This window comes from Vigna radiata, chromosome 8 (genome assembly GCF_000741045.1).
Source record: "Vigna radiata var. radiata cultivar VC1973A chromosome 8, Vradiata_ver6, whole genome shotgun sequence".
Lineage (NCBI taxonomy): Eukaryota > Viridiplantae > Streptophyta > Magnoliopsida > Fabales > Fabaceae > Vigna > Vigna radiata.
In genome coordinates this window covers 36,007,777-36,033,165 of record NC_028358.1, presented here as the reverse complement: position 1 = coordinate 36,033,165, position 25,389 = coordinate 36,007,777, and the positions used below count along the sequence as shown (strand labels likewise).

Here is a 25,389-nt window from a genome sequence, read left to right as displayed (position 1 = left end):
CTCGGTGAACGCCAACTAGCTAATGAAAAGCAATAAATTAAAAGGAAAATAACATGAAATATGGAAAGGATGTACAAACGTTGACCCACAAAACTACGATGAAGCCTACCTTAACAAGTTTTGTTAAACCTCGTCGATCACCAAATAAAGGAGCATAAGAAGCAATTCCATCATACAAATCTGATTCCTGTTTTGAGTTGAAGATGAACAACGGCACAACCAGCAAGGGCTATGGTTTTAACTCAGATGGGTTCAGATATGGAGTAGCTTTTGTAATTGGGTCGCTGGTATTACTTCTCACGGTGGCTTTTGCATGTGTGCGCCTTCGCATGGCCGGAATTCCACCATCTCATCCCACAAGAGATGAAGACTCAGCTGAACAAGGCTTTGATCACATCGACACAAGCTTTGAAAGCTATCCGAAACTTTTATACTCCCAAGTAGAGAAGGGTTCAACTTCAACCAGCATCCCTTCTTCTAGCTGCTCCATCTGCTTAGGTGACTACAAAGAGGGTGACATTTTGAGGTTACTTCCTCCCTGTCACCATATTTTCCACCTTGCTTGCGTTGATCCATGGCTTAGGTTCCATTCAACTTGTCCCATATGTAGAAAATCATCTCTTCAACCTTCACATAATCCTCCCTCCATTTGATATTCCACTCTTGTATTCTATTCATCATCAACTTTCCAATATATACATATATATATATATATACATATATATATATATATACATATATATATATATATATACATATATATATATATATACATATATATATATATATATATATATATATATATAACATAACAGAATCCACCACTGCTCCTGCTTTCGTCTACATTGAAAAATAATAATCATCATAACTTCAACTCGTTTTTTTTTTCGCACTCAATGTTATTTCTTTTTATTTTATTGCCTTTCTTTTTCCCAGTTATGTTACCATCTCAAATTATTCGATATTGTCGCCATGATTATTCTTTAACTATTTCAAATAATTTAGCAGTATTAATTTGCCTCTCTTTAAATAACTAGTTTGGCATGCTGTATAATTTATTTTTTATTATATCGGTTAATAAATTATCTTTCTTTAAATAAATTATCATACTGAAGTTTAAATATTAAAGGTTTATAAAAAAAACTCATAATATATGAGTACATATTAAAAAAAAACTATTTAGTTAACCAAAAGCTTCATACTGAATGAGTATGGCAGTGAAGAATAATTTGTAAACATACTCTTTTAATTTATTTAAATTGAACATAATCTTTACAACTCAGAAAAAGGAAAACTAATGATATCTTATAGATTACACATAGTTGACTCGTGGGACGAACAGTTACAAATCCAAGAAAAATAAAACGAAGATTAAATACATAGTATACTATTCCTTTTCCTACCATGATTGCTCTTCTAACTCATTCATAATAAATAATTGAAAATCCAAATTTTGACAAAGAATGGTATTGACTATGAATTGGATCGATGTCACAATCGATCATAGGAAGCATCGAAGATAGTTTTGAACTATGAATAAACGGTACGCAGCTGCTACAAACTACATTTCTGATAACTTTGGTACATGCCAAAATAGACTTCCCATAAAAACATGATAAAATTAAAAGCTAAAGTTCAAGGTCACTCCCTGGCATTAATTCCAAAATCATGCATAAATACATCATTGCATCTATCAGAATTCATTTTCCAGTATCTGTGATGAACAACATATATGATGAATAGTTCAGAGGAGTCTGTGTTATTGCTAGTGAGCTTTATTATTCTGACTCTTATCGTCACACTTGCTGCTTATTTGTGCTCTACTGATATTCCACGTACTACTCCTTCTGTTCCTGCAGCTGTGACGCACTCCAACCACACCACAATCACTGTGGAGGCACCTGAGCCATGCATAGATCAGAGTGTCTGCAACTTTCCAAATCTCCAATTTTCCAAAACCAAATTGTGTGGTAGCACTAGCAGTAGCTCTTCAAGCTGTTCCATATGCTTGATGGATTACAAAGACCGTGATTCCTTGAGAGTGTTGCCTGCCTGTGGTCACTTCTTCCATGTCAAGTGTGTTGATCCTTGGTTGAGAATCAATATGACCTGTCCAGTTTGTAGGACCCCAATAACCCTCTCAGATGTAACCAAAACTTTTTAGTGTTTCATATTTAATTGACCCTATATAGGGTGCTTCAATGTTAAGAGTACTGATTTTAATTAAAGGGAAAGAAAACTAGAAGATTTTTCATGTACATTGGAAGGATGGTTTGTTTATTTGACTAGAAATGATGTAATGTTTTAAGATAATGGTTGTGATTTGCCTGCAATGTTAAATTTGATCAATGCCTTTCCATGGTCTTGGTTATCTCTGGCAAGCTTGCAATGGAAAACTTTACCTTCTCAAATTGGCACATTCATTGTATGAAACATTTAAGTTGCATAGTAATCTCGCTTAATTACTTAATATTATCATTTAAGTTGCACCATTTCTGTGTATATGTAGATTACTGCCAGAATCTTCGTTGGTATTGATGAAAACCGCATACATATATAAGAAAAAAGCTAGCTATGCTTCCAATGAAGGAATGCATACTCAAGATATTAAAAAGAAAGCAAGAAAATTCAAATATCCTCTTAGAACACTAAATACGATGAGAGTCTAAATTGAAAATCAAACCACTGTAAAAACCAATCTAATTAACGTAAAAAGCACGTACTCTGCATGCATGTTGCACCCCCCTATACACTACTACATCACCCAAAAGCCAAAGAAAGCACCAAGAATAGATAAGACTTTCCCCAGAGACAGAGTGAAACTTCTCCCATCTGCCAAGGCCATTGCATTATTCGCATCATCTTGAGTGGAAGATGGCACAGGTGGGTTCCCAGCATTGCCTCCTGAAGTGTTTCCAGTCGAAGGTGGAGGGCTAATCATGCCACTAGATCCATGAGGTTGAGGAGCAGACCCATTTGGTGACAGTTGTGGAGGAGAGATTATGATTGGCACTTGAGAGGGTGAAGGTGAAGGTGATGGTGATGGGGGTTTTTGTGAAGAACTTTCATGAACAGAAATTGCAATCTTCTGGCCTAGACAACAGTAGTTTGAGATGCTGCATGTGAAGAACAACACCCCTTTCTCCTTCAGCGGAAGAATTACTGGGCTACTATTGAATATCCTTAGAGGCTCAAGTGATGTGCAATGCTCGTACTCTTGTTGTGATACCTGAATTAGGTTGTAGAATTTGTCATCGAACTGGAATTCTGTGTTAACATTTCAAAAGTCATCAGAACTGCCATGTTAGTATATAAAGATTCAAAAGGGTAGTGATATTTTATAGCCATGAGAAATAAATTATAGATCTTATTATGTTTCTATCTAGCAGATATATTTCAAAGCAAAAAGAGCAGAAGACACAATCTTATAAGAGCATTTCTTATTGGGATTTTACCAATAGAATCGCCTACTGTTATGAAATGGGAATGTGTCCAATTATTGTAGTATGTTGGATATGGTGGAATAATCCAGCCTGCTGAATCCCCCACTGTGAATTTTGTTGCAGAACAGTGACAGAAGAAGCCTATAAACAATGCTGAGAATGAGAGAAAAAAGGGGTTTTGGAGAAGCATCATTTTGAGGTTTTGAACAAAGTGTGAAAATTGAGGAGAGGAGAAAGAAGAGATGATTAAAAATGTATGGCATGCAGATTAAACCATTGAGACGGGAATATTAATATATATATATATATATATATATATATATATATATATATATATATATATATATATTTTGATGATTTTACGTTACTGATAGGAAATTTGGCTAAACTGTATTGGTTGAATTAATGTCTTTTAATATTTCAAAACGAACTATGAATTTACTATTGTGATTACTACACAGCAAAAGATGAAACCTATAGAAAGACATAATGAACCAGGTAACGAGTGTTGAAACTTTCTGTTACAGTTTTTAATACGATAACTGGGATTCAACATTTTCAATGCGAAATTAAGAAAAATCAAAGGTCCTCAGCATTGTTATGTTTTTTCTCAAGATCTTACGCTGCTGATTAATGATGATATTATGGTAGTTCTTTTGAACATTGATTCTGCATCAATCAGCACAATAGAAAGATAAGATAATGAAATAAAACTGAGCAAATCAATTAACACTTATGCAATTCTTGGGACTGGTGGACACAACAGTATCATAAGTTTAACTCTTCAACGTATTTCAAACAATTAAGAGCATGTTATAACATCAGAGAAACACAAAAGTACTTTTACAAACATATTTCAACTTTTATACGAGTATTAACACAACGAATTATACTCTAAGACAACATGATAAGAAAGAGAAAAGAAGGAAGTGATAATTCAAGCGGTAGAATCCTTTTATTAAGGTATAAAACTAAATACATCAAAAAGGCACACTGAATCTGAGATTCTAAGGACTTTAAGATTGGTCCAAGAACCAGCACAAACAGGCCATGCCAAGTGCCTATCACCAGTAAAAAAATTGAAAGAATGATCAGTACCAAAAAGAAAGAAAAAATAATGCAGTTTCACAAATTTACTTACAGAACTCTATTACAATGGATAGAACACACTAAGTATAGAACTTTATCACAATAGGTAGAACACAGAAGTGTTAACTGATGTAGTTTTCCTCAGCTAGCAGCAATAAGGGCACACAATCAACCCGTTCTCATTACACTGAGAGCACTGATTGCTCTCTCCATTTTCCTCCAAGACCTTGTGGCTACCATTACACTTGAAGCACAGCACAAACCTTATCCCTCCACACGCTTCACAAGGGCCATTGGAGTAATCCATTGGAACCCCTTCTAAGATTTTCTTCAACTTTCCTTGCTCATGCAAACTAAGAACTTCTTCTGCCCCACCAATGTACCTCCCCTTGACAAAAAGCCTTGGAGGCACTAACTTCCCATCTAAACTGCACCACAACTCATCCCTGAATTCCTTGTGCATTGATATGTCCCTCTCAAAATACAAAACTTTAAAACTCTGAAGTAAAAAGCGAACTTTGTTGCAGTCTTCGAATGTCTTCCGGATTCCCCTAAGCGATGTGGTGTAGAAAATCACAGTGCCATCTCCCCCCGGTGGACACTTCTCTTCAAAGAGCATCAAAGGGTTAGGGTCAGTGTCAGGATCTTCATCTTCCACTTTCTGTGAAGATTCTTCTTCAACTCGGACTCTCCTCTGCTCTTCTGTCATTCTAGCATGTTCCTTCACGGCTTGCTCGAACGCCGCCAGCAGATTCGGATCAAATAGGCTGCCAGAGTTCAAGTCTGGTCTCCGGAACGATGAAATGTCAGAATCTAACAAAGGGGTTTTTGTTTTTCTGTTGCTGTTACTATCAACTCTTGCCGGTGAAGACTTTTTATCCTCCAAAACCCCTCTCTGTTTTGACTCTGTTTTTGTTCTGTTCCCACTCTGCAAAACACCCTTGTTGAGTTGCTGGGGTTTCAGGGAACATGGACCTATGTTCTCTTTGTTGTCATTGTAATCTTCCAAATCCATTTCTTCTTCTTCAAGGTCTTTCATCAGCTCTGCCACGTCTATGACCTCGGGTTCCTCCTGCATTTTCACTTCCTCGCAGCTCTGAACAGTTTTCTCCGGCTTGTTTTCCCGGAAAACGAATGGCGCGTGCAGATTGAAACTCGGAATCTTTGGGAGGAAATCGACGTACCCATCTGAGGCTTTCAGTTGGAGAATTCGATCTTGCTTGAGATACCCGATTGGCTTGATCGATTTGAGCTTCTTCAGAAATTTTCCTTTCACACCCTTCATTCTTTGTGCGAGCTTTTGCAACGGAATTATTATCTGTAACCAGAGAAAATTGGAATGGATGTAGTTGTCAGAATCGGGTTAATGAATAATGATGTGTGGAAACAGAGATTGTGAATGGATGATGCCTTTCTTCTTGGATTCCTCAAACAGAGTAAGAAAGAGAGTGAAGTGACCGAGTTCCAACGGCTATAAATTTTGCTCAATCATTTTTAAAATGTCTTCCCAGTCATGACATGTATTCCATATGTCCAATACTTTTTTAATATTCTTATAAATAAATTAAATACTAACAAAATACTTTAATTGCCGCCTTTTTAATTTTTCCTTTATGATTTTATTTTTAATATTATGATGATTGTTGTATAACCATTAATAATGATTTTTTACTGTTTTGTTTTCAAGTGGTTCCAAAATTGTTAATAATTATAATAATTTTGACCGCATTTTGTTGATAACGTTCATTGTTTGTGAGGGACCCAGAATTAGAAGAGTATATGCATAATTGCTTTCTCACCTTTTTAGGATTTATGTTTTCTCTTCATAACAACTTTTAAATTTGACTCGGTATAATTTATAATATATATATATATATATATATATATAATCAATCAATTAATTAATTAGTGTATGTAACATTCTAAAATTAAATATTATATAAAAATTATCACAATTTTAATATTTAATAAGACAAAAGTGTGTAGTTAATTAAAATATTAAGTAATTATAAAAGAAACTTTATGTAAAACCAAGTAAATAATTAATTATATGATATTTCTCTATCCGTTTCAAAGAAATCTCATCTTCTTTTACTCACATTTATCATATGATCATAGTCGATACATAAACAAACCATACAATACAAACACAAAGAAAATAAACACTATAAGCTAATGCAAACATAATCATCATCTTAAAGGAATAAGTACATCAACACAAACTACAATTTCAATCCAAATAATCACACCTAATACCCATCTAAATGAAACTAGACTTAACTTATCCAGATATAATATGAATATCGAATTATGGTAGTTTTATGCACTTGGTGTGGTAATATAGTTAGTCCACCCCATGTTACCATATAAGGTTAGTCAATAAAAATGTCTTTGAACAAGGTAAAACCCCTAAACAAGAATCTCCTGTTACTCTCCACGACATAACCATTCATCTCTACTTGTGATTGAAGTTATTGAGAGTGTCAGGATAAACCACCAGTAAAAGCTCTATACATTCATACTCACAACACTTGGTAACCATTACTAAGAAGTTCCTGCCTGAAACTCTTTCCACCACTTTCAATCATAATTATAACTTCATATAACATCACATACAATTACATGAATCTACTCAACATACATCAAAGATCAAAAACCATCCATCAAGAAGTATCAAAACATCATAAAACAACATTTAGCAAAACCCTCAGACTGGAGCTCAAGAGCCCAGAGCCTAGCGATTAGGTGCCCAGAGATTGACGTTGAACGCCCAAAAACATAGAATTAGTGCTCAGGGCCAGGATTCCAATGAGATAGTGCCCAAGCGCCATGACAAGAGCGCTCAATGCCATGACAAGTACCAATACTTTTTTAGCATGACTTTGGACACCCTCTACACAACTTCCATTGATCCTAGGATCCTTTAGACACTGAGAAATCTTAGAAAACACATCTTAACTCAATTTGACCATTTCAAACCAAATCCTCTTCTCTAAGTTACCCAAAATCATTCCTACTTCTTCTAACACCAATTTAAATTAAATAAAGGTATAAATAAGTCTTAAATGACTCATTGACAAACCTCAAATCATCCTTTCTACCCGAAACCTTATAATTTGAAATCTCACTAGTCAAAACCTTTAAAACTAGTTCCAAACTAAGCTAAACTTCGCCTATCAGCTACCAAACACTCTTGCATCATATTTCTACCACTCTTAAGGTTCAAAATAGTTTCAAATTATTCAAAGACAGACATCAAAACTCAATGAATATATATATATATATATATATATATATATATATATATATATATATATATATATATATATATATATATATATATATATTAGAATCACTTTCTTTAGATTTTTGCTTGCCAAAACCTAAAATACCTTAGAAACAACCTTGTAAACACACTATAATGACTATTATTTCATTCTACACCACATAGTAGCTAACTCTCATACTAAACAAGTTACTAAAGACCCAAATACGATCATACGCTATAATTTCTCACTTTTAGACCAAAACTTCAACAATTCACCTCTTAAACCTCCATTTTAGACCAAAAACCTAATGTAGTTTACCACTGTCTACTCATTACCCTTGCAAACCACTCCAATCATCATTTTAACTTCATTACACTCAATCATACAACAATAATATCAAAATCACACCATACCAAGCATTCAAGTATCATAATATCAATAATCATCATTTAAACACAAAGAGTACTAGAACAATTATCATGATTACATATAAATCATATTATCATTCATGAGAATACTAAATTCATACAACAAACAAAATCTAAAGAAAAGACTAGCTTCTCTTAACTCACACAAAAACTAAGAAGCTCTATAAACACCAAACCCTTGCTTAGAGTTCAAGGAATTTTAGGAACACCAACAAAACGCCAAATTGAAAGTGGAAAGAGTCCTTGGGACCTTAATTTAACAAAGAATTATACAGAGATATCATAGGGCACATGCCACAAGAAATCGTTACACATGATCTCAAACTAAGAACGACGGAGAAAAATGAGTCAAAACTTACTTGTTCTAAAACAAATTCTGATTGATAGATGTTGGAGACAACTCAGTTGTGATCTCTTAGGAACTTTCTCATCACCAAATAGATGGTCGATGAGTCAAATATCTTAGAGAGAAGGTAAAAAGAATTTAAAAGAAAAGTTCTATAAAAATCATTTGTGTTTTAAGTAATAAGACTTAACCATTTATATTATTGAATTATTTTAATTTTAAAACACTTAGTCTCTTTATTTTATAAAATATCTATTGACTTTAATATTTTGTTTTCTAGATTGTTATAGTATAACTCTTAAAAATTTTATCATTATTATGTTTTAAGCAAGTTAAAAAATATATTTATATTATTGAATTATTTTAATTTTAAAACATTTGTCACATTATTTTAAAAAATTTATCAACTTTAATATTTTATTTCTAGATTCTTACCATATAACTCTTAAATAAATTATTGTTAATTCTAAAATTTATAACATTACTGTTTAGAAAAATAAATAAAATTTATATTTTAGTATACTTCCAAAAGAAATTAAAGTTGTTTATATTAATATTTTAATTTATAATTTTATAAAATTTAATTTTAAAACTATTTATTTATTTATTTTAATTTATACTCTATCTTTTTTAAGTAAATTAATTTAAAATATATTTGTGAGTTGTCATTGAATGTAAAAAGAATTGTGAGCATTCTTTTCATGATGAGACTTGTAAACATTAGAAATATTAGTCTTGATTGATTTTCATCCTAATATATATGATATGTGAAAGATAATGACACAAGAAAATAATATATATTTATTTGCACTGATTTTGGCACAGTTCATATTCAAAAAGCATCTGCTCCAGTCAGTAGTTTCAATCAAATTCTTGAAAAACACAATCTATAATCACTCTCTACAACAAATTGGAGCCATTCATTTTTAAGTTGTGTCTAATGGAAGAAAAACATTCATGTAATGAGAAAAAAAGAAAATAAAAGAAAATTATTAAAATTGATGAAAGTAAAAAGTTGTTTTTGAGTTTTAAAAATTTATAAATTATTAAAATTGAAAGTTTTGATTCCGTCACTCACACTATAATGAATCATAGCTTCCAACTTCAAGTTCAAGCTATCATCGCCACCTCTTTTCGCCAACGCCACTTCTCCTTTTCTTCCCGTTACACTGCCTCGAGGTTCTTCTTCTTCCCACCCCATTTTTTCTCCCTTTTTATTTTTCTTCATTTTCTTTTAACCTGCTATTGCACATCTATGATTAAAGTTTGTATTTTCTTTTTCTTCGTTTTAATTTGTTAACTATTCTGACATTTTTTCGTTAAAGGGTATCATTTTCTAGTTTTTGTTGCGGGAGAAATTCAGAAATGGAGGAAGTGAAGGTTGCTTCGGACTTCTTGGTGGGTGACCCTGCGTTGTTGGAGAAGAAAATTGATGCAATTCGTTCGGGTGGTCCCCAGAAGCTTCAGGTTTCTGCACGCATTTGGTTCATAATTAGTCTAAGTGTTTTATTGAGTATTCCATATGTTTTCTTGGTGTGCTTGTTGAATTTACTTACTGTAGTAGTTTGGTGATAATAGTGGGTACCGTTACAGAAATGTTTGTTAGTTCTTCAAACTTTCCCAGCGCAATGTGTTCCTATTTTTATTATTGTATTGACAAATTCTTGGTACCAGGTGATTGCTGATTTTGATGCCACGTTAACTAAGTTTTCGGTTAATGGAACTCGTGGTCAAAGTATGTTTTGGTCCCTTTGATGTAAGAAAAGAAATGAATGTCATTCAGAATTTTGCTATGGATCATATCTAATAGAGTCATTTGTGCTTCTGTAGGCAGTCATGGCCTTTTGCAGCAGGGTAATCCAGAATATGATGCCAAAAGGCAGCAATTATATGAATACTACCATCCATTAGAATTTTCACCGACTATTGGACTTGAAGAGAAAACGAAGCTCATGGAAGAGTGGTGTGTTAGTTTGTTAATGGTGGACGTATAGGCACTAAGTTGAATGTTCAGCATTGGCATTATTACATTTTGCTGAAACTCTAAATGTGGTGTATCAGGTGGGGAAAAACACACGCTCTGCTTGTTGAGGGAGGACTTACATATGAATCAATAACACAATCTGTTGCTAATGCTAACATAGCTTTCAGGGAAGGTGTCTCTGAACTTTTAGAGTTTCTGGAGGTATACTTCTTTGGCAGATATAAGATCTTACGTTGCATCTTGATATGTTTATTTTATATCAGTTGAATTTATGAAATGTTAATGTTGATATGTGAAAATTCAATTTCTGACACTGGTTCCCATTTTCTATTTTTCAATTTTCAGGAAAGAGACATTCCTGTGTTAATATTCTCTGCAGGGCTCGCTGATATCATTGAAGAGGTCTGAAAAATCAATTTAGTTTTATGATGGCAAGTTTGCAAAATATGCACTTTCTTTTCTCCTCTATTGTTGTACACGCCTCTCAATTGCAATATATTGTTTTTTCTTGATAATAACAGGTCCTAAGGCAGAAACTTCACAGATCCTTCAAGAATGTGAGGATAGTATCCAACAGAATGGTATTTAATGACAATGGCAGCCTTGTATCATTTAAAGGTGATTTTATGTTTCCTGCATTCATTAGCCACATATTTGTTGGTTTTTCATCTCAGTTTTCATGTCCAAATACATATTGAGGCCGAGGAACGCCTTTAGGTTTCATTGTCAATAGAGTAAAGCAAATATATTCATTTATTTCTGTTTACACATTGATGAGTGGGTTGGGTAAAATAACATCGCAACATCTACTCCGTCTCTTACCATGACTGCCTAGCAAACAGAGTAGAAAATGTATAATATGTACTGTATCATATTTTGATAAATGTTTCCTTGCCTGTGGGAACAGACAGCTAAATAAATGAATATATTTGATCTCGTACCTTTATATGTGCTGTATGTATCATAGACTTTAATATTGTAACAGACAAAATTGGCTGAGCTTATGCATTATAGTTTGTAGGATGGCAGGTTGCTCAAATAATAAGTGTGAACTAGATATGATCCCTGCACATTCCAATGTGAACTAAAGGTTTTCAAAATGCACTTCAACCTAGTTGAAATCCCTTGATTAATTTGGATACATGTATTACTGGTAGCTTTCTGGGCAGCAAATTACATTCTAAATATTCTAGTCTTTATATGATATTTTCATCTTAAAACCAATGATACCACTTAATGCTAACTGATCCAAAAGTGTCTCAAAATATTGGTCCGCAAGTTCTATATTTACTTTCTATAATTGATTAATGTACTGCTCTTGCAAGTTACAACCACAAGATGAATAAATCTATCTTATGCAAATGCAAATCTCTCACAGAAGGTAACAAGGATTCAGCAATGGCAACCTGAAAAAACCTGCAGAAACATAAATTCTCTATTCCCAGAGTCCTGCAAAATTCTATTTTTTCTTTAAACTACTGAAACAAATGTATATATCATCGGCTTTCATGTAGAATATGTTTTGTTATAAGTTTATTTGAAACATTGCAGCTCATGGCTGAGTTATTGAAAGTATGTTTTTTCAACCTCCAGTGCTTGTTGAATGAGATTGGAGTATTATGGATAAAATACAATTTTCGTGGACTTGATATAAATATAGTTCTTACATTGTACTTGTAAATTTCTATTACAGGAAAATTGATTCATAGCTTAAATAAAAATGAGCACGCTCTTGATATGGCAGCTCCTGTTCATGAGAGGTTTGGTGATTTGGATGGTCCTACTGATGACAATGCCTCATTGAAGAAGAGAACCAATGTTCTCCTTCTTGGTGATCACCTTGGAGACTTGGGAATGTCTGATGGTTTGAATTATGAGACCCGAATATCCATGGGATTCCTGTAAGTTTAGAATCTGCCTTGCCAAATTTCTTATCATCTAGTTGTCTTGGTAACATGTAAATTTGAGCTCAGCTAATGTCTATAAAGGTACTTACGACTATGACTTGATCTCTACTATATTATTGTGAAATTGAGGCCAGTTATATAGGTCGCATGACAGATTGACATTTTTTTCAACAAATATATTTATCAAAATACTTATCTAAACTACTATTGCTTTTGTTTTTTGAATGCTAAACTTCTAAACTTGGACCAATCATAGAAGGAATTCTTCATTTGTATGTTTTGCCTTCTTAAATGATGTTTGATACTAAGCAAAGCTATTCTCTATTGATTATTTTGGGAACGTGTTTTTCATTGTGCTCTCTTCTATCTCTTGCAATCCATCTTCTAGTAAATTTCTTTTACCAAAATATATACATAGATTATATAGGAGAATCTACCATTTCGATCACTAGTTGAATATAATATGATACAAAGACTCCTGTTTATACTACTAAATCATACATATAACAGAATAGAAACTTTACTTAAGTATCTTGAATGGAACATCTCTGAAGAAAAATAGAATTCCATAATTTTTTCCTTTGTAAATCTTCATCTTTAAAGGGGATTGTTGTTTAATATGTTTAGAAAATTTGAGCGTATTCAGTGAAATTTAAGGATTCTGATGCTGTTATTTTCTTGACCAATAATTAAGTATGTTTTCATTTAATGAAGGCATGTCTTACCAATTACTATTTAGCTGGGAAATTTTCACTGTTTGCAACTGAATCCCTGCTAATTAAATTCTCCTCTGTTATAATTTATAATTATAGAAATAAGAGACAAATCTTGTATAATCAAGAATATATTGACTATATATTTATTATTTGGAACCTTTTTATTTGTTATTGTTTTATATCTTCTTTATTTATTGTATTAAATTTATTTTTTCTCAGTATAAATAAAGTGTCTGTGCTATCTTAGAATCACAGTTTCCAGTTCAATGTCTCTCTCTCTCTCTCTTTCTCTCTTTCTCTTTAGCAACTGTTCCTCTAAGAATCCCACTCTTGGACTGTGACTCAGCCAACCAGGTCTCCGCCATAGGATATTTGTGCAACCCGTAACAATCTACCCCTGAAGTATTGTTCACTAGGAATCAAACTTATGACCTTGGCTCTGATACTAATAATCGAAATCATTTTAAATTTTTCATATTTTTCTCTTCTAGAGGGACCTGTGAGAAAAGAGGATTAGTTGATTTGAGTATGTTACTTTTTGCCTGCACATATGTAAGTGTGTATTTAGTTTTATTCATTTTTTAATTATTTTGTTAATTTTTTCATTAAGTAAAGAAATGCCTATACAATAGAAGGGAATTGGAAATTTGTAATTGCACCTGCTGATGCTTATTACCATAGCAGTTTTCCAGTTATGGTAATTGTATTTTTTATGTCCCTCCCATCTCCTTCCATGATCTTTAGCTTTTAACTTCTTGCGTTATCTGAAAACATACATCTTTCTTTCTCTAGTTCTTGAGGTAGTATAAGAAATTGTAGTTAATACAGATGCTCTACTGTATAAAATTATTGTTGTAGGAACCACAACATTGAGAACTCACTCAGCTGCTATCGAGAAGCTTTTGACGTTGTTTTTGTGGTAAGTTGATTGGACTGATGGTAGGAATATTTTTATAGTATGCTTGAATGAGATNATTTAAGAGAGTAATTTATTTATTTGGTGAATTTAAAATTTCTTGGAATAAAATAAGTTGTTTGGACGAGGAAATTAAAAGAAAATTATAATTTGGAAATTTTTTGAAGGTATTTCAATTGAATAAAACAATGAAATTTGAAATTCACTTGAGAAAGGATGAAATTAAAATTTTACTAGTCACTTTAACTTTATAAGAACATATATATTGAAAAAAGATTAAATTGATGAATATTATTTGAATATTTAAATTTGACTAATATATGTTGAGTTGAAGTGAAGATACCAGAAACTGTAACTTATCATTACCTGCAGAATGATGCAGCCATGTGGGGAGTTATCAAATTGGTGTCTGAAATCTGTTCAAGTGGTGTTTGATTATTTCAATCTCATTCTTTTTTGCTTTATATTAGGATTCCAGTCTCACAATCTCAACCATTCAGTGTTTTGTTTCACTGAATAATATAACTTATGTAGAAGACTTCTGGATTGCATATTCTTAAAATAAATCAAAGGACAATGCCACCTTCACATGTAATACTAGTAGGAGTTTAAATAAATGCAAAAATGTATTATTTTAGATTTGAGAATTTACAATTAATTGTTTAAGTAAATTATATTTTAACTTGTAATATTAATTCCAATTTTATAAAATGATTATTTCATAATTAGTTATCTTTTTTAATTTTATTTCATATTTCTTACTAAATTTTAATAAAGCTATTTTCATAATTTACTATATTATCTAATTTAATTTACTTTTTTCTTATTTTAACACATCAATTAAATCATCAATAAACTTTTTACTCATCGATTTTAATTTTCAGTCTTTTCTTTCCATTCAAATAATCTTGTATTATATTTTCTTTATTTTCTTTTTCTTTCTCTTCCGATGTTTTAAGTATATTTTCCATTTTTCTCATAATACTTCCAAAATTAAACCAAAATTAATAAATAATAAAAAATAAACAAGTCAAGTCAAATGTTATATAAATATAGTAAAAAGGGTGTGGAAAAGTAAAAAATCTAAGAAAATCAACAACAAATGGCATGTGTGATTTTCTCTATCTTTTTCAGTAAGTAAATTTTATTTATTTATTTGCTATTTTTTTTTTATCTTGAGTTATATTTATTGCTTTTAATATTGTTAGAATGATATTGAGAAATGAATTTTATGCATAATAATTTAATTAATAAGAATTTGTATAAAATTGACTTTTCAATATTATTCTAACACAATCTTAAAAGTAATAAATAAAACTTAAGAAAAAAAAAATAAAAGAAATAGATTTTAATAAATAAATAAAATGAACAATTCATTATTTACTCGAAAACTCAATCTATTTTTGAAATTATAAGTTAATCTCAGAACTATGACACTCGATAAAAAGTAAAAATAAAATAAAATAAAAGGAAGAACTATGGTGATTTCCCTAACTTATATCCAGATATTCCTCTATAGAGTTCTTTTATTTAATTACCAATTACATATTTAAGCACATTTGAAATGGTAAATAAAGGAATTAATAGTATAAATTGATGTCTTAAGTTAAGAACGGGATACAATATTTATATATTTATCTTGTCCTTTTTTTTTAATTACTATAACATCCTTTAGTTTAGTAAGTAGTCTAAATTTCAATTATCTCTTTGGTCATTTGGTTTTGATATCAATCAAATTCATTCATATGACTAAGCACCTTTTATGTCATTATATACAATTGCATTCTTTTTATTATAGAAAAAATAAATATCAATTATTGTTCACTTGAGTAGATTTGAGGAAGAGTAATTGAGAGGATTAGATGGTAATTTCGTTTGTTGTTTATTTGAATAAATTTGGAGGTAAGTGAGAGTGAATTTGGAAGTAAATTTTTTTAATCTGTCATATAAATTAAATCTTACACTAATTCTCACAAAATTTACTTCCAAATCTACTCTCACTTACTTCCAAATCTATTCAAATAAACAAAAAAAAATAAATTATCTTCAAATCCTCTCAATTACTCTCTCCCAAATCCACTCAAGTGCACAAAGCCTTAGTTTATTTGATAACTTTATAAACTTATCTTTCATTTTTTTTTTAAATTTTGTTTCATCTAAAAGAGTCCTTCTTCTACTATATACATTTTCATCTTCTCTTCCAATTGTTCAACTAGTTCAATATTAACTTAAATTCATTCCCTTATATTTTTTTCCTCATATTTTTTGAAAAAAAATAAAATGTTGTAATTATCATGAAATTTAAACTGTGTAATTATTATTTGATAATTTTTTTAATAATTTTTATTTTTCATAAAATACTTATTTTATTAATATTTGAGACAAAATATAAAAGAGAGTATGAGTGTGATAGGTGTACTCAATGTCCCATGAGATAAGGATAAGAGTGAAAAAATGCATATAATTTTTTTACTTTGGAATTGAGAATGAATATAAGAAACTCTTATTGATCTTAAGATGATGTCACCCCTTATATCTTATAGTTATGGTAGTTAATTGAAAGTAACAAACAACTGTTAAGCTAAATTATTTAATTATAATTTTTTGGTAAAATTATTTATCTAGTAATACGAATAAGAAATAACATAAATAAACATTCACCGATATATATGGTTTAAAGTAATTATTAATTTAATTTTATTGAAAAGAATTATTAATAAAATATATTTTGGAATAAATTCATTTTTTAATTTAATTAATTTTATATTGTTTTGTTTTTTTATTTGTAATTACATATTTAGTTTCAGTTCTTTCTAGTATTAACCATTACTTTAAGCAAGTTTAAATATAATTAATAACATGCATTTAAGCGGATATCATTCTTTTATAACGTTGATCAATACAAAAGTTGAAACATATTAAAGTCTATTTTTTTTTTGATATATATTTGCTGTGTTGTATATGATAGATGATGATTTGAATGCCGTCAAAGTTGGAACTATGGTCATTATTATGTTTTAAAAATTGCATCAATGTACTAGATTAGTGGATTATAAGTTAAACTAATGAACTACTAAGATCTAAAATATGAGAATAAGAACTTTGTAAATAAGAAAATGAAACTTTTCTGCAAATAAAATATACCCAAAAATATTTATTTATAATTTGTAATAAACTTAAGAATAAACGTTTCCACTTTCATATTTGATGGAGTGTTCAAAGTGAGCTGGAAGGATTATAGAGGCATTCCCCCAAACAAAGTAAGAATTCTGCATACTGACTATTTGTGAGCAGACCACATAGTCGATGCAAAAATTCCTGTCGAACATCATTCGCCTGATCATCAACAAACCATGTTAAATGTTAAAATTTTCGAAACAAATTGTTATTATATATACCACCTTTTAAAATAGGAAAAATTTTATTTATCAACACTTTTTTAAAAGAAATTTTCACAACGCATACGTGACAGTTTGTGATTGATTTGTTTTAAATATTTTTTAAATTTCAATTCAAATAGATCAATAAAGTGATGAACACATATTCCGTTGACAAAAAATTTATCAAAAAGTGTTGTCAAAATATCATTATCTTTTAAAATAGGACAATGATATTTTAACAACTCTTTTATAACAACTTTTTGACAACCGGACACGTGTCACAATTCTATTGGTCTGTTTGAATTTATTCTAAAAAAATATTTGAAACGGACCAATTACAAACTGCCACTATCCGTTGTCAAAAAATTGTGAAAGAGTTGTTGTTAAAAAGACTTTATCCTTTAAAATATAAAGAAAAAATGGATTCAAAATGAATGCATGCATGCATTAGTTACCTGCTTTAGAAATCTCATTTGTTGTGGGGCAGACGTCAGTTTTAATCCTCTCTCACCTTCTGTTGTTGCATTATGAAGGATTTGGTGAAGTTTCTCCATGCCTCGTGCAAGAGCATATTCTACTTGTTCACATGATTGTACAAGATTGCAAATATCAGAAAGTTGCTGCTGAGAACACGAATGTTGAAGTTGAGGCACAATAACCTGTTTCCAAGGCAGACACCATGAAACATGAATGTTTTGGTAATATTTTTCTCTCCTCATTTTCATTCCATGCAACAGCATACAAGCATTACCTGGAGCAGTTTAGAAGGGCGAAATCCTCCAATCCACCACAGACTTTGGTCAGCTGCTGTGCACCAAGCAACATTGCTGACATCACTTGTTTTCATTTCTGAGAATTCCAAATAGTGCTTCAATGAAATATCTATAAGAAACACTAGTTTGTCATCAACAACTTCATCATTTAAAGCACTCCGTATCTCACAAATAAGTTTATTGTGTTTTTCCAACCAACGTCCATAGTTTGTCGCAAATGTTGTGTTTCCTGCGGAATTCTTAACTTCAGTTGGTTTTATACGTGCTGCTACAAAACTAAAACAGAAGCTGACAAAAACATGGAGCAACATTAACTTCATGATTGTTCTTACCTTCAATTCTGAAGATTTCTTCTTTAGCATCAACCTCATTCCTTGGCTTACTTGCTAAAAATCTGCTGCCCTGGTTGAAGTGGTTGGATGAACTCATGATTTTCTTTCAACTGGTTACAGAATGGAAACCAGTTAGCATTCAGTTTCATAATGCATTGATGACAATGGAATGAAGAATGCAAGGTGAATATATATATCAACAAAGGCAAAAGAGACCACTATTCACAAAGAGTGACACAGCTCTTTTGTCTTTTTTTTATTCTTTTTCTATCTAATACAAACAAAATCCCCACTTAACACGACAAGACATGTACTATTAACCATTTGATATGATCATACATTTGTTAGATTTATCGAATATTTAGAAATGTACGAACCATTAACCACCATCTCAGTACACTTTTGGCCTTTCAAAACCATCATGGGACAAAAGTACCGATGTGGAAAATCTATACTCTATCATGGTTTTTACACCAATAATTCCATTTCGAGGAGGTAGATTCCCATTGAAACTATGTGTCTGTGACTCTGTCTCTTTCTCCACCTTTTTATCATGCAGGCCTCATCCAACGTTGTCTAGATTCTTGAACTGTCACTGAATCTTCTTTTTGCCATTAAATAAATAAAACTTGTTAATCTTATCTCACGTGGAGAAAAGAAAACACTGCTTTTCATAGTGTGGCATCCTTCTTGAGTAAGAAATTAAATTTTTAAATAACAAACAAATTGTGCATATTTTTGACAGTATAAAATTTGAGAGGAGGGGTTAATGGAAGTTTGAAACTGCTATATTTTATTTTTAATTGCAAAATTGCTTTTGGCATGAACTATTCAGGTCTTTATTTTCTACCAAACTTCAATGTGTAAAAGTAACGAGTGAAGATTTAGAAAGGTGAGTGGATTAACTTTTTCAAACTTTTTTTTCACTGTTACTGAGTATATAGTGTTGAAGAGGTAGTGGGTGCTTACCCGATTTTGCTTGTGTTTCAAGAAAAATAAAATAAAAAATGCATCAATAAGATTTTAATAAAATATTACTCACACAGTTTTTTTTTTTTTTAATTTAGAATACACATTTATTTCATTTATCTAATAGCCATTTTAAAATTGAGTAGTTCATTCATTCCAAAGAGCTTTACAAGCAATTAAACAAACAAGTTTCTAAAGGAATTACATGAAATACTAATTAGAAATTTAAATACGAACTTAAGTCTTAAAAATAAAAAATTTGAATAAAATATATAAAAAAATACACCCACAAATTTATTATCTTAAAATTTTATCTTAGAAAAATATCAATTTTTTTATATAAATTAAACTATTGATATTGTCTATTTTCCGTTCTTTTCCTTATTCTCTGTCATTCTCATTCCTTTCTACTTCTTCTTTCATCACTTTTTCTTTTTTTTCTCTTTTCCTTCCCTCACCACTTTCCCTTTTCTCTTTCTTTCTTTTCTGTGCAAAACCCTAGTGTGAGAGAAAAAAAGAAGGAAATCCATTCCTCCTCGTGTAAAGACTGTCTCCATCTGTGGGTGCGGAGGCAACGCTGTTAGAGCTGTCAAAATGGATCACAATTCTTAGGCCAACCTGGTCCACTACAGGTTTAGGCCGGGTTGGATTTGAAAAAATTGTATTTTTTTATGCGGATTAGATTTCAACTTGACTCATTGAAACCCGGCTCATGGGGTTGAACCCGTAGTGGGCTGGGTTGGTCCACCAACCCACCTAGCTAATTTTATTTTATTAATTTTTTTTTAATTTTATAAATATATATATATATATATATTTATTTATTTATTTATTTTTTCTTGAAAAAATTATTTAAGTTCCCTATTTTCAAAATTAATTAAACACCCATATTGGGAGTGAAATTTGTTTAGATTTGAATTATAGAAAGTTTGTAATTTTTTTATTTAAAAAATTGTAATTAAATGAGTCAGTGAGCCAACCCGTTTACCCACCAACCCGTGGTGCGTCGGATCGGGTTCGAATTTTTCTGACTCGCTAATAAATTAGTCGGGTCGGGTTGACTCACTAAGTGACCAACCAATGGTGGGTCGGGTCAAGTCGGGCCGGGTTACCCGTTTTGACAGCTCTAAGCGACGTTTTCTTTGCGACGACCGAGTTTTGGCATCTTCACGGTGAGTTTCCAGTGACTCTGTAATGATGTTCTTTCCGGACTATTTTAGGGTTTGAATTTAGGGTTTCTATGCCCTTTCTAATTTGTGGTGATTTGGGGTTTAGGATTTCAAAGAGGATTTCCTTCTGCTTCTCGTGATCTTGAGTGTTGCCGTGAAGAAGAAGAGTTTTAGGTAAGGGGAGCTAGTTTGCTTTTAATAATTGTAGTAAGATGGTTATAATCTGTCATTTGGTGTGCATGTGATTATATGATTGTTAATGGTGTGAAATATGGAAAAAATACGAGTAATTACCCTTTATGATATGTTTTTGAAAATTATGAATGTATGGTTGTTGTATAACTTATAGTATGATGAAATGGAGATGTTGTTGATATAAAACCATGTTATTATTGATAGTTGGAAGAATTGAGGATTTGATGTATAAATTGGAGATTTAAAGTGATGGATGTTAGCATGTCAAATTTTGGATTAGTGAGTTTAAAGGGAATTCTACAGTTTGGTAAAGGTCTTTGGGTCTATTATATTTGGTTTAAATCCTAAAATAGTTATAGTATGAAGTTGAAATTGAGAAGTAACACTTAAGTGTATTCTATACCATTTTAGAGTGAAATTTGGGGGTTTTGAGAGGTGAATTTTAGAGGGAATGATGGTTTAATAGCAGTAGCAGTTTGGAGACTGTTTTTGAGGTATTTTAGTCTTGTTGGAACTCTTAAAATAGTAAAATCTAATCTATATTGGAGTAGAGTTCTTGTGAGGGTGTAAGTGGTGGTTTTCAGTCAAAAATAGGGTGTTGAGTAGTGAAATGGCAAGGTAAGAGATCTGCACTATTTTGGAAGGTTAGGGGTATGTTATCACACCTATCAGGACTTGTCTAGATGACTAAACCAGTAAAAATCTGTTCTAAAATGGAAAATGGCTTTCATAGGTTGAGTTTTTAACCCATTTTAGGGGTTCTAAGGGGGTGAAAATGAGAAGTAGGACTACTGGGAGTATTCTGTGGTTTTGGAGAGTCCTAACAAGTGCAATTGGACTTGTTTATTGATAACTCCTAAATTTTGCCCATTTTTTTGTGATAGTAATATGTTTTTAGGATATTTTAGTTTTTAATTCATTAGAATTAGTATAGTTTAGAATAAATAGAATAAAAATAGGTGTTTTGTTAAAATAGTGTTAATTTTGTCTTTTTAGTTAAATAAATAGGTTTTTAAATAAATAAGTATTTCTTTTATAAAAATGTTCAAGAAAATAAATAATTTTTAGGCTTTTATTTTTCTGCAGGATCAAATTTTTGAAAGTAATTGGGCTGGAATAGAATGGCTGGCTGAAATATGCTGAAATTGATTGGGCCAAGGCTGATTGGAATGATATTGGGCTCCATTTTTTATTGCACCTGCACTGGATTTAGGCTGTTGATTGAAGAAACAATGCGTTTTGGTGGAAGCTGCTGCACAAAGAAGAAAACTGAGATGAGCTAGTTAGAAGTAATTGAAAAAGGCTTGGCACTGGAGTTGGGCTGAAGCCCATTTGCTGAGTAAGTGAAACGCAGCGTTTCATGCTGCGAATATGGGACAGAGCTGTTGAGACCTTATCATTTTGTGCGAAAAGGGGTAAAATCAATTGAAGTTTCTTTCCCCAAATTCTCTCAAACCTCGAGCTAGGGTTCCTCAATTGCAAAAGAAAGAGTGTTGCAGTGAAGCTTTGACGCGAGCTCCATGGCCCAAATGAAGCCAGCCCAAGAAGCTAATCGGACCAGGAGGATGATCGGCCCAGAAACGTGATCGGAGAAGTACGAAGCGGTCGACGGTTGAAGAATGATTCAGAGTTTGTTGAAGGATCTTCGAGAAGCTTCAAGAGTAGTTAGTGATTCATTTCCCTTTCCCATTTTCTTCCTTTTTCTGTTTTGGATTGTCCCCTATAAAAGGGATGTTTTGTAAAGTGTAAAAACACAGGTGGTGGGTGACAGACACCACTATAGACTCATTTTCATGTTTTCATTTAGATTTTAAGCTTCCATTGTTCTTTGTTGCTGATTTCGCGGAGGGATTTCTCGTGGGTGACAGGCCGAGAAATTCCCTTGTGATTTTGGGTTTGTGTATTTCAATTTTTCATCAATGCAATGTTGTTCTTTTATTTTTCTGTATGATTTTAAGATTCTTGCTCTTTTAATTTCGTTTTCTACAGATTAGCTCTATGATTCAGTTTCTTGTTTTAGTTTTCTTTTATTGTGCCTTATTTTGTTCATCTCTTTTACTCTGTTTCATTTCTGCTGGATTAGTTTACTTCCATCAATTGATTGTACATATTAGATGTTAGGTTTTGATCTTGTGTTAGAGTTTTGACCAATTCTTTTCTGATGTGATTAGGATTAGATTTAAATTTTGTTTCTTTGTTTACTTTTAAAATTCCATATTTCTATTACTTTGTTCATTCACAGTTGCAATTTTGGTTCATTAAAGGTTCCATGTTTTTTTCAATTAAAGTTTCTTTCTATTGCTTGAATAGGTAGCGGTAGATTTTAGATTTTGTTATGTTTAAGTTCTTTGCTTACATTAGTATATCATTTTAGGATAAAAGTCATTTTCCTTTCTTTCCATTTACTCATTCATGCATCATTCGTTAACATTCTTCCTTATTAGTGCATCTCTATTCTTTACATAGTTTCTGTTTTCATCACATTATCTTGCATTCATTTAGATTTAGTAGAAGTATGCATTATTAGTTAGTTAGTATTATATTAGATTTCATTTTATATTTTTTCCCCACCTAGTTTTTAATAAATAAATAATTAGGCTTAATTCTACAATTTTTAAACTTGATAAGTACCAAGTCCACGGATTGATCCTTGGTTGACCCCTATATTACATTAGTGGGGAAATTTAAGGTTTATTGACTTTTGTGCGACCAAAAGCCTTTCAACATTTATGCAGGTTGCAAATTGGTTTAAGGGTTTTAAATGATAAAAATGAAATTAGGTAGCTTGTAGGAGTGAAAAGTGAGTTTTCAAGTGTCAAATTGAGTAACAGCAGGGTTTTCTAAGTTTTCTCAAGTTTTGGAGGGTCCTAGAGGTCTTTAGAAGTTGAGGGTAGGGTCTCCAAGGTCCAATTTGATGTGGTTTTGCGATTGTCATGGCGTTGGGCACCCCTGTGGGGCGCTCTGCAACATTTTTGGGGAGTTTTCAGGGTTCTTTAAACGTTCTTTGTATCGTTTTGGGGGTTTTGGACCCTTTTGGAGTTGTTGGTGAGGGTTTCAGAGCTTTTTTCCTTACCTAAATATGAGTATCCTTACGCCATGGATTGATTGATGTTGTTTGATTGAAAGGGTGTCTTGTATTTTTATATATATGGCTTGTGTGGTTGGAAAGAATATGATTGTGAATTAGAATGACATAGTTGAGTATGAATTGGACATCTCAGGGTGAGATGATTGGATGTGGTTGTAGAGATTATTGTTGTCATGTATAATTGTATGGAGCTTTGAAATGGTATGTCTATCCCTACACTCAAAGCATTGTTTACGCTCAAATAGAGAAGAATGTTGTGAGTGGTGAGAGTAGAGGGAGGTCCTCGTCTATACTCTTAGAGTTTATACATAGACTGATATGAGGATTCACCTTTTGCATAGTGTTGGGGAGGGCCAGCTCAACTATACAAGTGCAAAGACGACCAATAGTTCGACAATTGTACAAATTTGGATGAGTCGTGTTGAGTAATTAATGCATAATTTGAATTATGTCTTTATCTTGTTACTTTATATATGATTAAACATGATGATGTTGATTAATTGTACTAAATGTATATTGCTTGTTTATCTAGCTCACTCTTACTTCTGTGTTTGTGTGTTGTTTATGTATGTTTTTCCTTTGCGATGATCATCTATTTGAGTGTGAGCACATGTCGTTGAGGAGATTTCCTTGGACCAATGTTGCAGCTTAGTTTCTTAGGATTTCCATATTTCAATTTAAATCATTTTGGAATATTCTAATGTGTAAAAGTTTCTTATTATGGTACACTTGAGATGATTGTAATATCAATTACTGAACAGCTAATCTACTCTAAATGTTCTCTTTATTTGAATGATGACGTCTATATTATATGATCGTGATTACTATATATTTTTGGGATGTTACATTTATTCATGCAACTCCACAATGATTACCGTCATTAAAATTATAATAAAAAATAAAATATTACTCTCATTATAGTTATAATAAAAAATAAAAATATCTCTCCACCTCTTTCACCTACCTTCATCGCAGATTCCATCTTTTTCTTCGCCAACCCCTCCAGCATACTCTCTTATTTTCCTCAATCATCCTCTCAAACACCTTCCACACAACCATACACCGTCTCTTTCGTTTTCTTTCCACTTCCAATTACTGCACCTCTAGTGGGCCCCATAATCTTCCAATCACCTCTATGATTTAGATAATGAGGTGGGTGTGCTTCTTGGAGAATCTGACGAGGGGAGAAATCCAACACACGCGTGCCAGCCGCTTCCCGATGTACCACCGTAACTCCGCAACACGACAGCTTCCATTTCTGAATGTCTCATTGCACGGATTTTTATCTTGTTTACTACTGCCGAAAACATAACACATACTCTTTCTTACAATTTTATCGGTTTCTAAACAAAAAAGAAATCAACATTTTATTAAAATAATATATA

The 25,389-nt window shown here is 31.8% G+C and overlaps 5 protein-coding genes across 7 annotated transcripts; 2 read left to right on the top strand and 3 right to left on the bottom strand.

The window, feature by feature from the left end:
- The first annotated feature begins 203 nt into the window (after positions 1–203).
- On the top strand, positions 204–2,164 carry LOC106770594 (RING-H2 finger protein ATL70-like). Its single transcript, XM_014656394.2, has 2 exons — positions 204–526; positions 1,744–2,164. The coding sequence occupies exons 1-2, from the start codon at positions 204–206 to the stop codon at positions 2,162–2,164; spliced, it is 744 nt and encodes a 247-aa protein (XP_014511880.2).
- Positions 2,165–2,625: 461 nt separating this feature from the next.
- LOC106770593 (cucumber peeling cupredoxin-like) lies at positions 2,626–3,636 on the bottom strand. Its single transcript, XM_014656393.2, has 2 exons — positions 3,456–3,636; positions 2,626–3,267 (listed from the first exon to the last, which is right to left on the bottom strand). Exons 1-2 carry the CDS (start codon positions 3,634–3,636, stop codon positions 2,756–2,758), a joined length of 693 nt encoding a protein of 230 aa, XP_014511879.1. The 3' UTR covers positions 2,626–2,755.
- Positions 3,637–4,387: 751 nt separating this feature from the next.
- Positions 4,388–6,096, bottom strand: LOC106771396. Its single transcript, XM_014657368.2, has one exon. It carries the CDS (start codon positions 5,815–5,817, stop codon positions 4,678–4,680), a length of 1,140 nt encoding a protein of 379 aa, XP_014512854.1. The 5' UTR covers positions 5,818–6,096; the 3' UTR covers positions 4,388–4,677.
- Positions 6,097–9,625: 3,529 nt separating this feature from the next.
- Positions 9,626–14,735, top strand: LOC106770990 (7-methylguanosine phosphate-specific 5'-nucleotidase A). Of its 2 annotated transcripts, none has more exons than XM_022785357.1 (10): positions 9,626–9,754; positions 9,901–10,042; positions 10,250–10,310; positions 10,406–10,538; positions 10,637–10,760; positions 10,905–10,961; positions 11,081–11,177; positions 12,253–12,460; positions 14,041–14,101; positions 14,569–14,735. In XM_022785357.1, the coding sequence occupies exons 1-10, from the start codon at positions 9,660–9,662 to the stop codon at positions 14,656–14,658; spliced, it is 1,068 nt and encodes a 355-aa protein (XP_022641078.1). In that variant the 5' UTR covers positions 9,626–9,659; the 3' UTR covers positions 14,659–14,735. The 2 variants fall into 2 exon arrangements, with proteins under 2 accessions (XP_022641078.1, XP_014512342.2); XM_014656856.2 differs by having other exon boundaries at positions 14,471–14,693.
- Positions 14,736–17,088: 2,353 nt separating this feature from the next.
- Positions 17,089–25,298, bottom strand: LOC106771745 (transcription factor TGA4). 2 transcript variants are annotated; one of them, XM_014657741.2, is made up of 5 exons: positions 24,969–25,298; positions 18,584–18,693; positions 18,230–18,480; positions 17,934–18,137; positions 17,089–17,434 (listed from the first exon to the last, which is right to left on the bottom strand). In XM_014657741.2, exons 2-5 carry the CDS (start codon positions 18,678–18,680, stop codon positions 17,315–17,317), a joined length of 672 nt encoding a protein of 223 aa, XP_014513227.1. In that variant the 5' UTR covers positions 18,681–18,693; positions 24,969–25,298; the 3' UTR covers positions 17,089–17,314. The 2 variants fall into 2 exon arrangements, with proteins under 2 accessions (XP_014513227.1, XP_022641077.1); XM_022785356.1 differs by lacking the exon at positions 24,969–25,298 and having other exon boundaries at positions 18,230–18,360; positions 18,584–18,734.
- Between the last annotated feature and the right edge of the window lie 91 nt (positions 25,299–25,389).

Coding starts and splice junctions, on each gene's coding strand:
- LOC106770594 (XM_014656394.2), top strand. CDS start 204: ATGAACAACGGCACAACCAGCAAGGGCTATGGTTTTAACTCAGATGGG. Junction 527..1,743: donor AAAGAGGGTGACATTTTGAG/GTTACTTCCTCC, acceptor TATGATGAATAG/TTCAGAGGAGTCTGTGTTAT.
- LOC106770593 (XM_014656393.2), bottom strand. CDS start 3,636: ATGATGCTTCTCCAAAACCCCTTTTTTCTCTCATTCTCAGCATTGTTT. Junction 3,268..3,455: donor AACAGTAGGCGATTCTATTG/GTAAAATCCCAA, acceptor ATGTTAACACAG/AATTCCAGTTCGATGACAAA.
- LOC106771396 (XM_014657368.2), bottom strand. CDS start 5,817: ATGAAGGGTGTGAAAGGAAAATTTCTGAAGAAGCTCAAATCGATCAAG.
- LOC106771745 (XM_014657741.2), bottom strand. CDS start 18,680: ATGAGTTCATCCAACCACTTCAACCAGGGCAGCAGATTTTTAGCAAGT. Junction 18,138..18,229: donor GCCCTTCTAAACTGCTCCAG/GTAATGCTTGTA, acceptor CCTTGGAAACAG/GTTATTGTGCCTCAACTTCA. Junction 17,435..17,933: donor AAATGAGATTTCTAAAGCAG/GTAACTAATGCA, acceptor GTTGATGATCAG/GCGAATGATGTTCGACAGGA.
- LOC106770990 (XM_022785357.1), top strand. CDS start 9,660: ATGAATCATAGCTTCCAACTTCAAGTTCAAGCTATCATCGCCACCTCT. Junction 10,539..10,636: donor ACGAAGCTCATGGAAGAGTG/GTGTGTTAGTTT, acceptor GTGGTGTATCAG/GTGGGGAAAAACACACGCTC. Junction 10,761..10,904: donor AACTTTTAGAGTTTCTGGAG/GTATACTTCTTT, acceptor TTCAATTTTCAG/GAAAGAGACATTCCTGTGTT.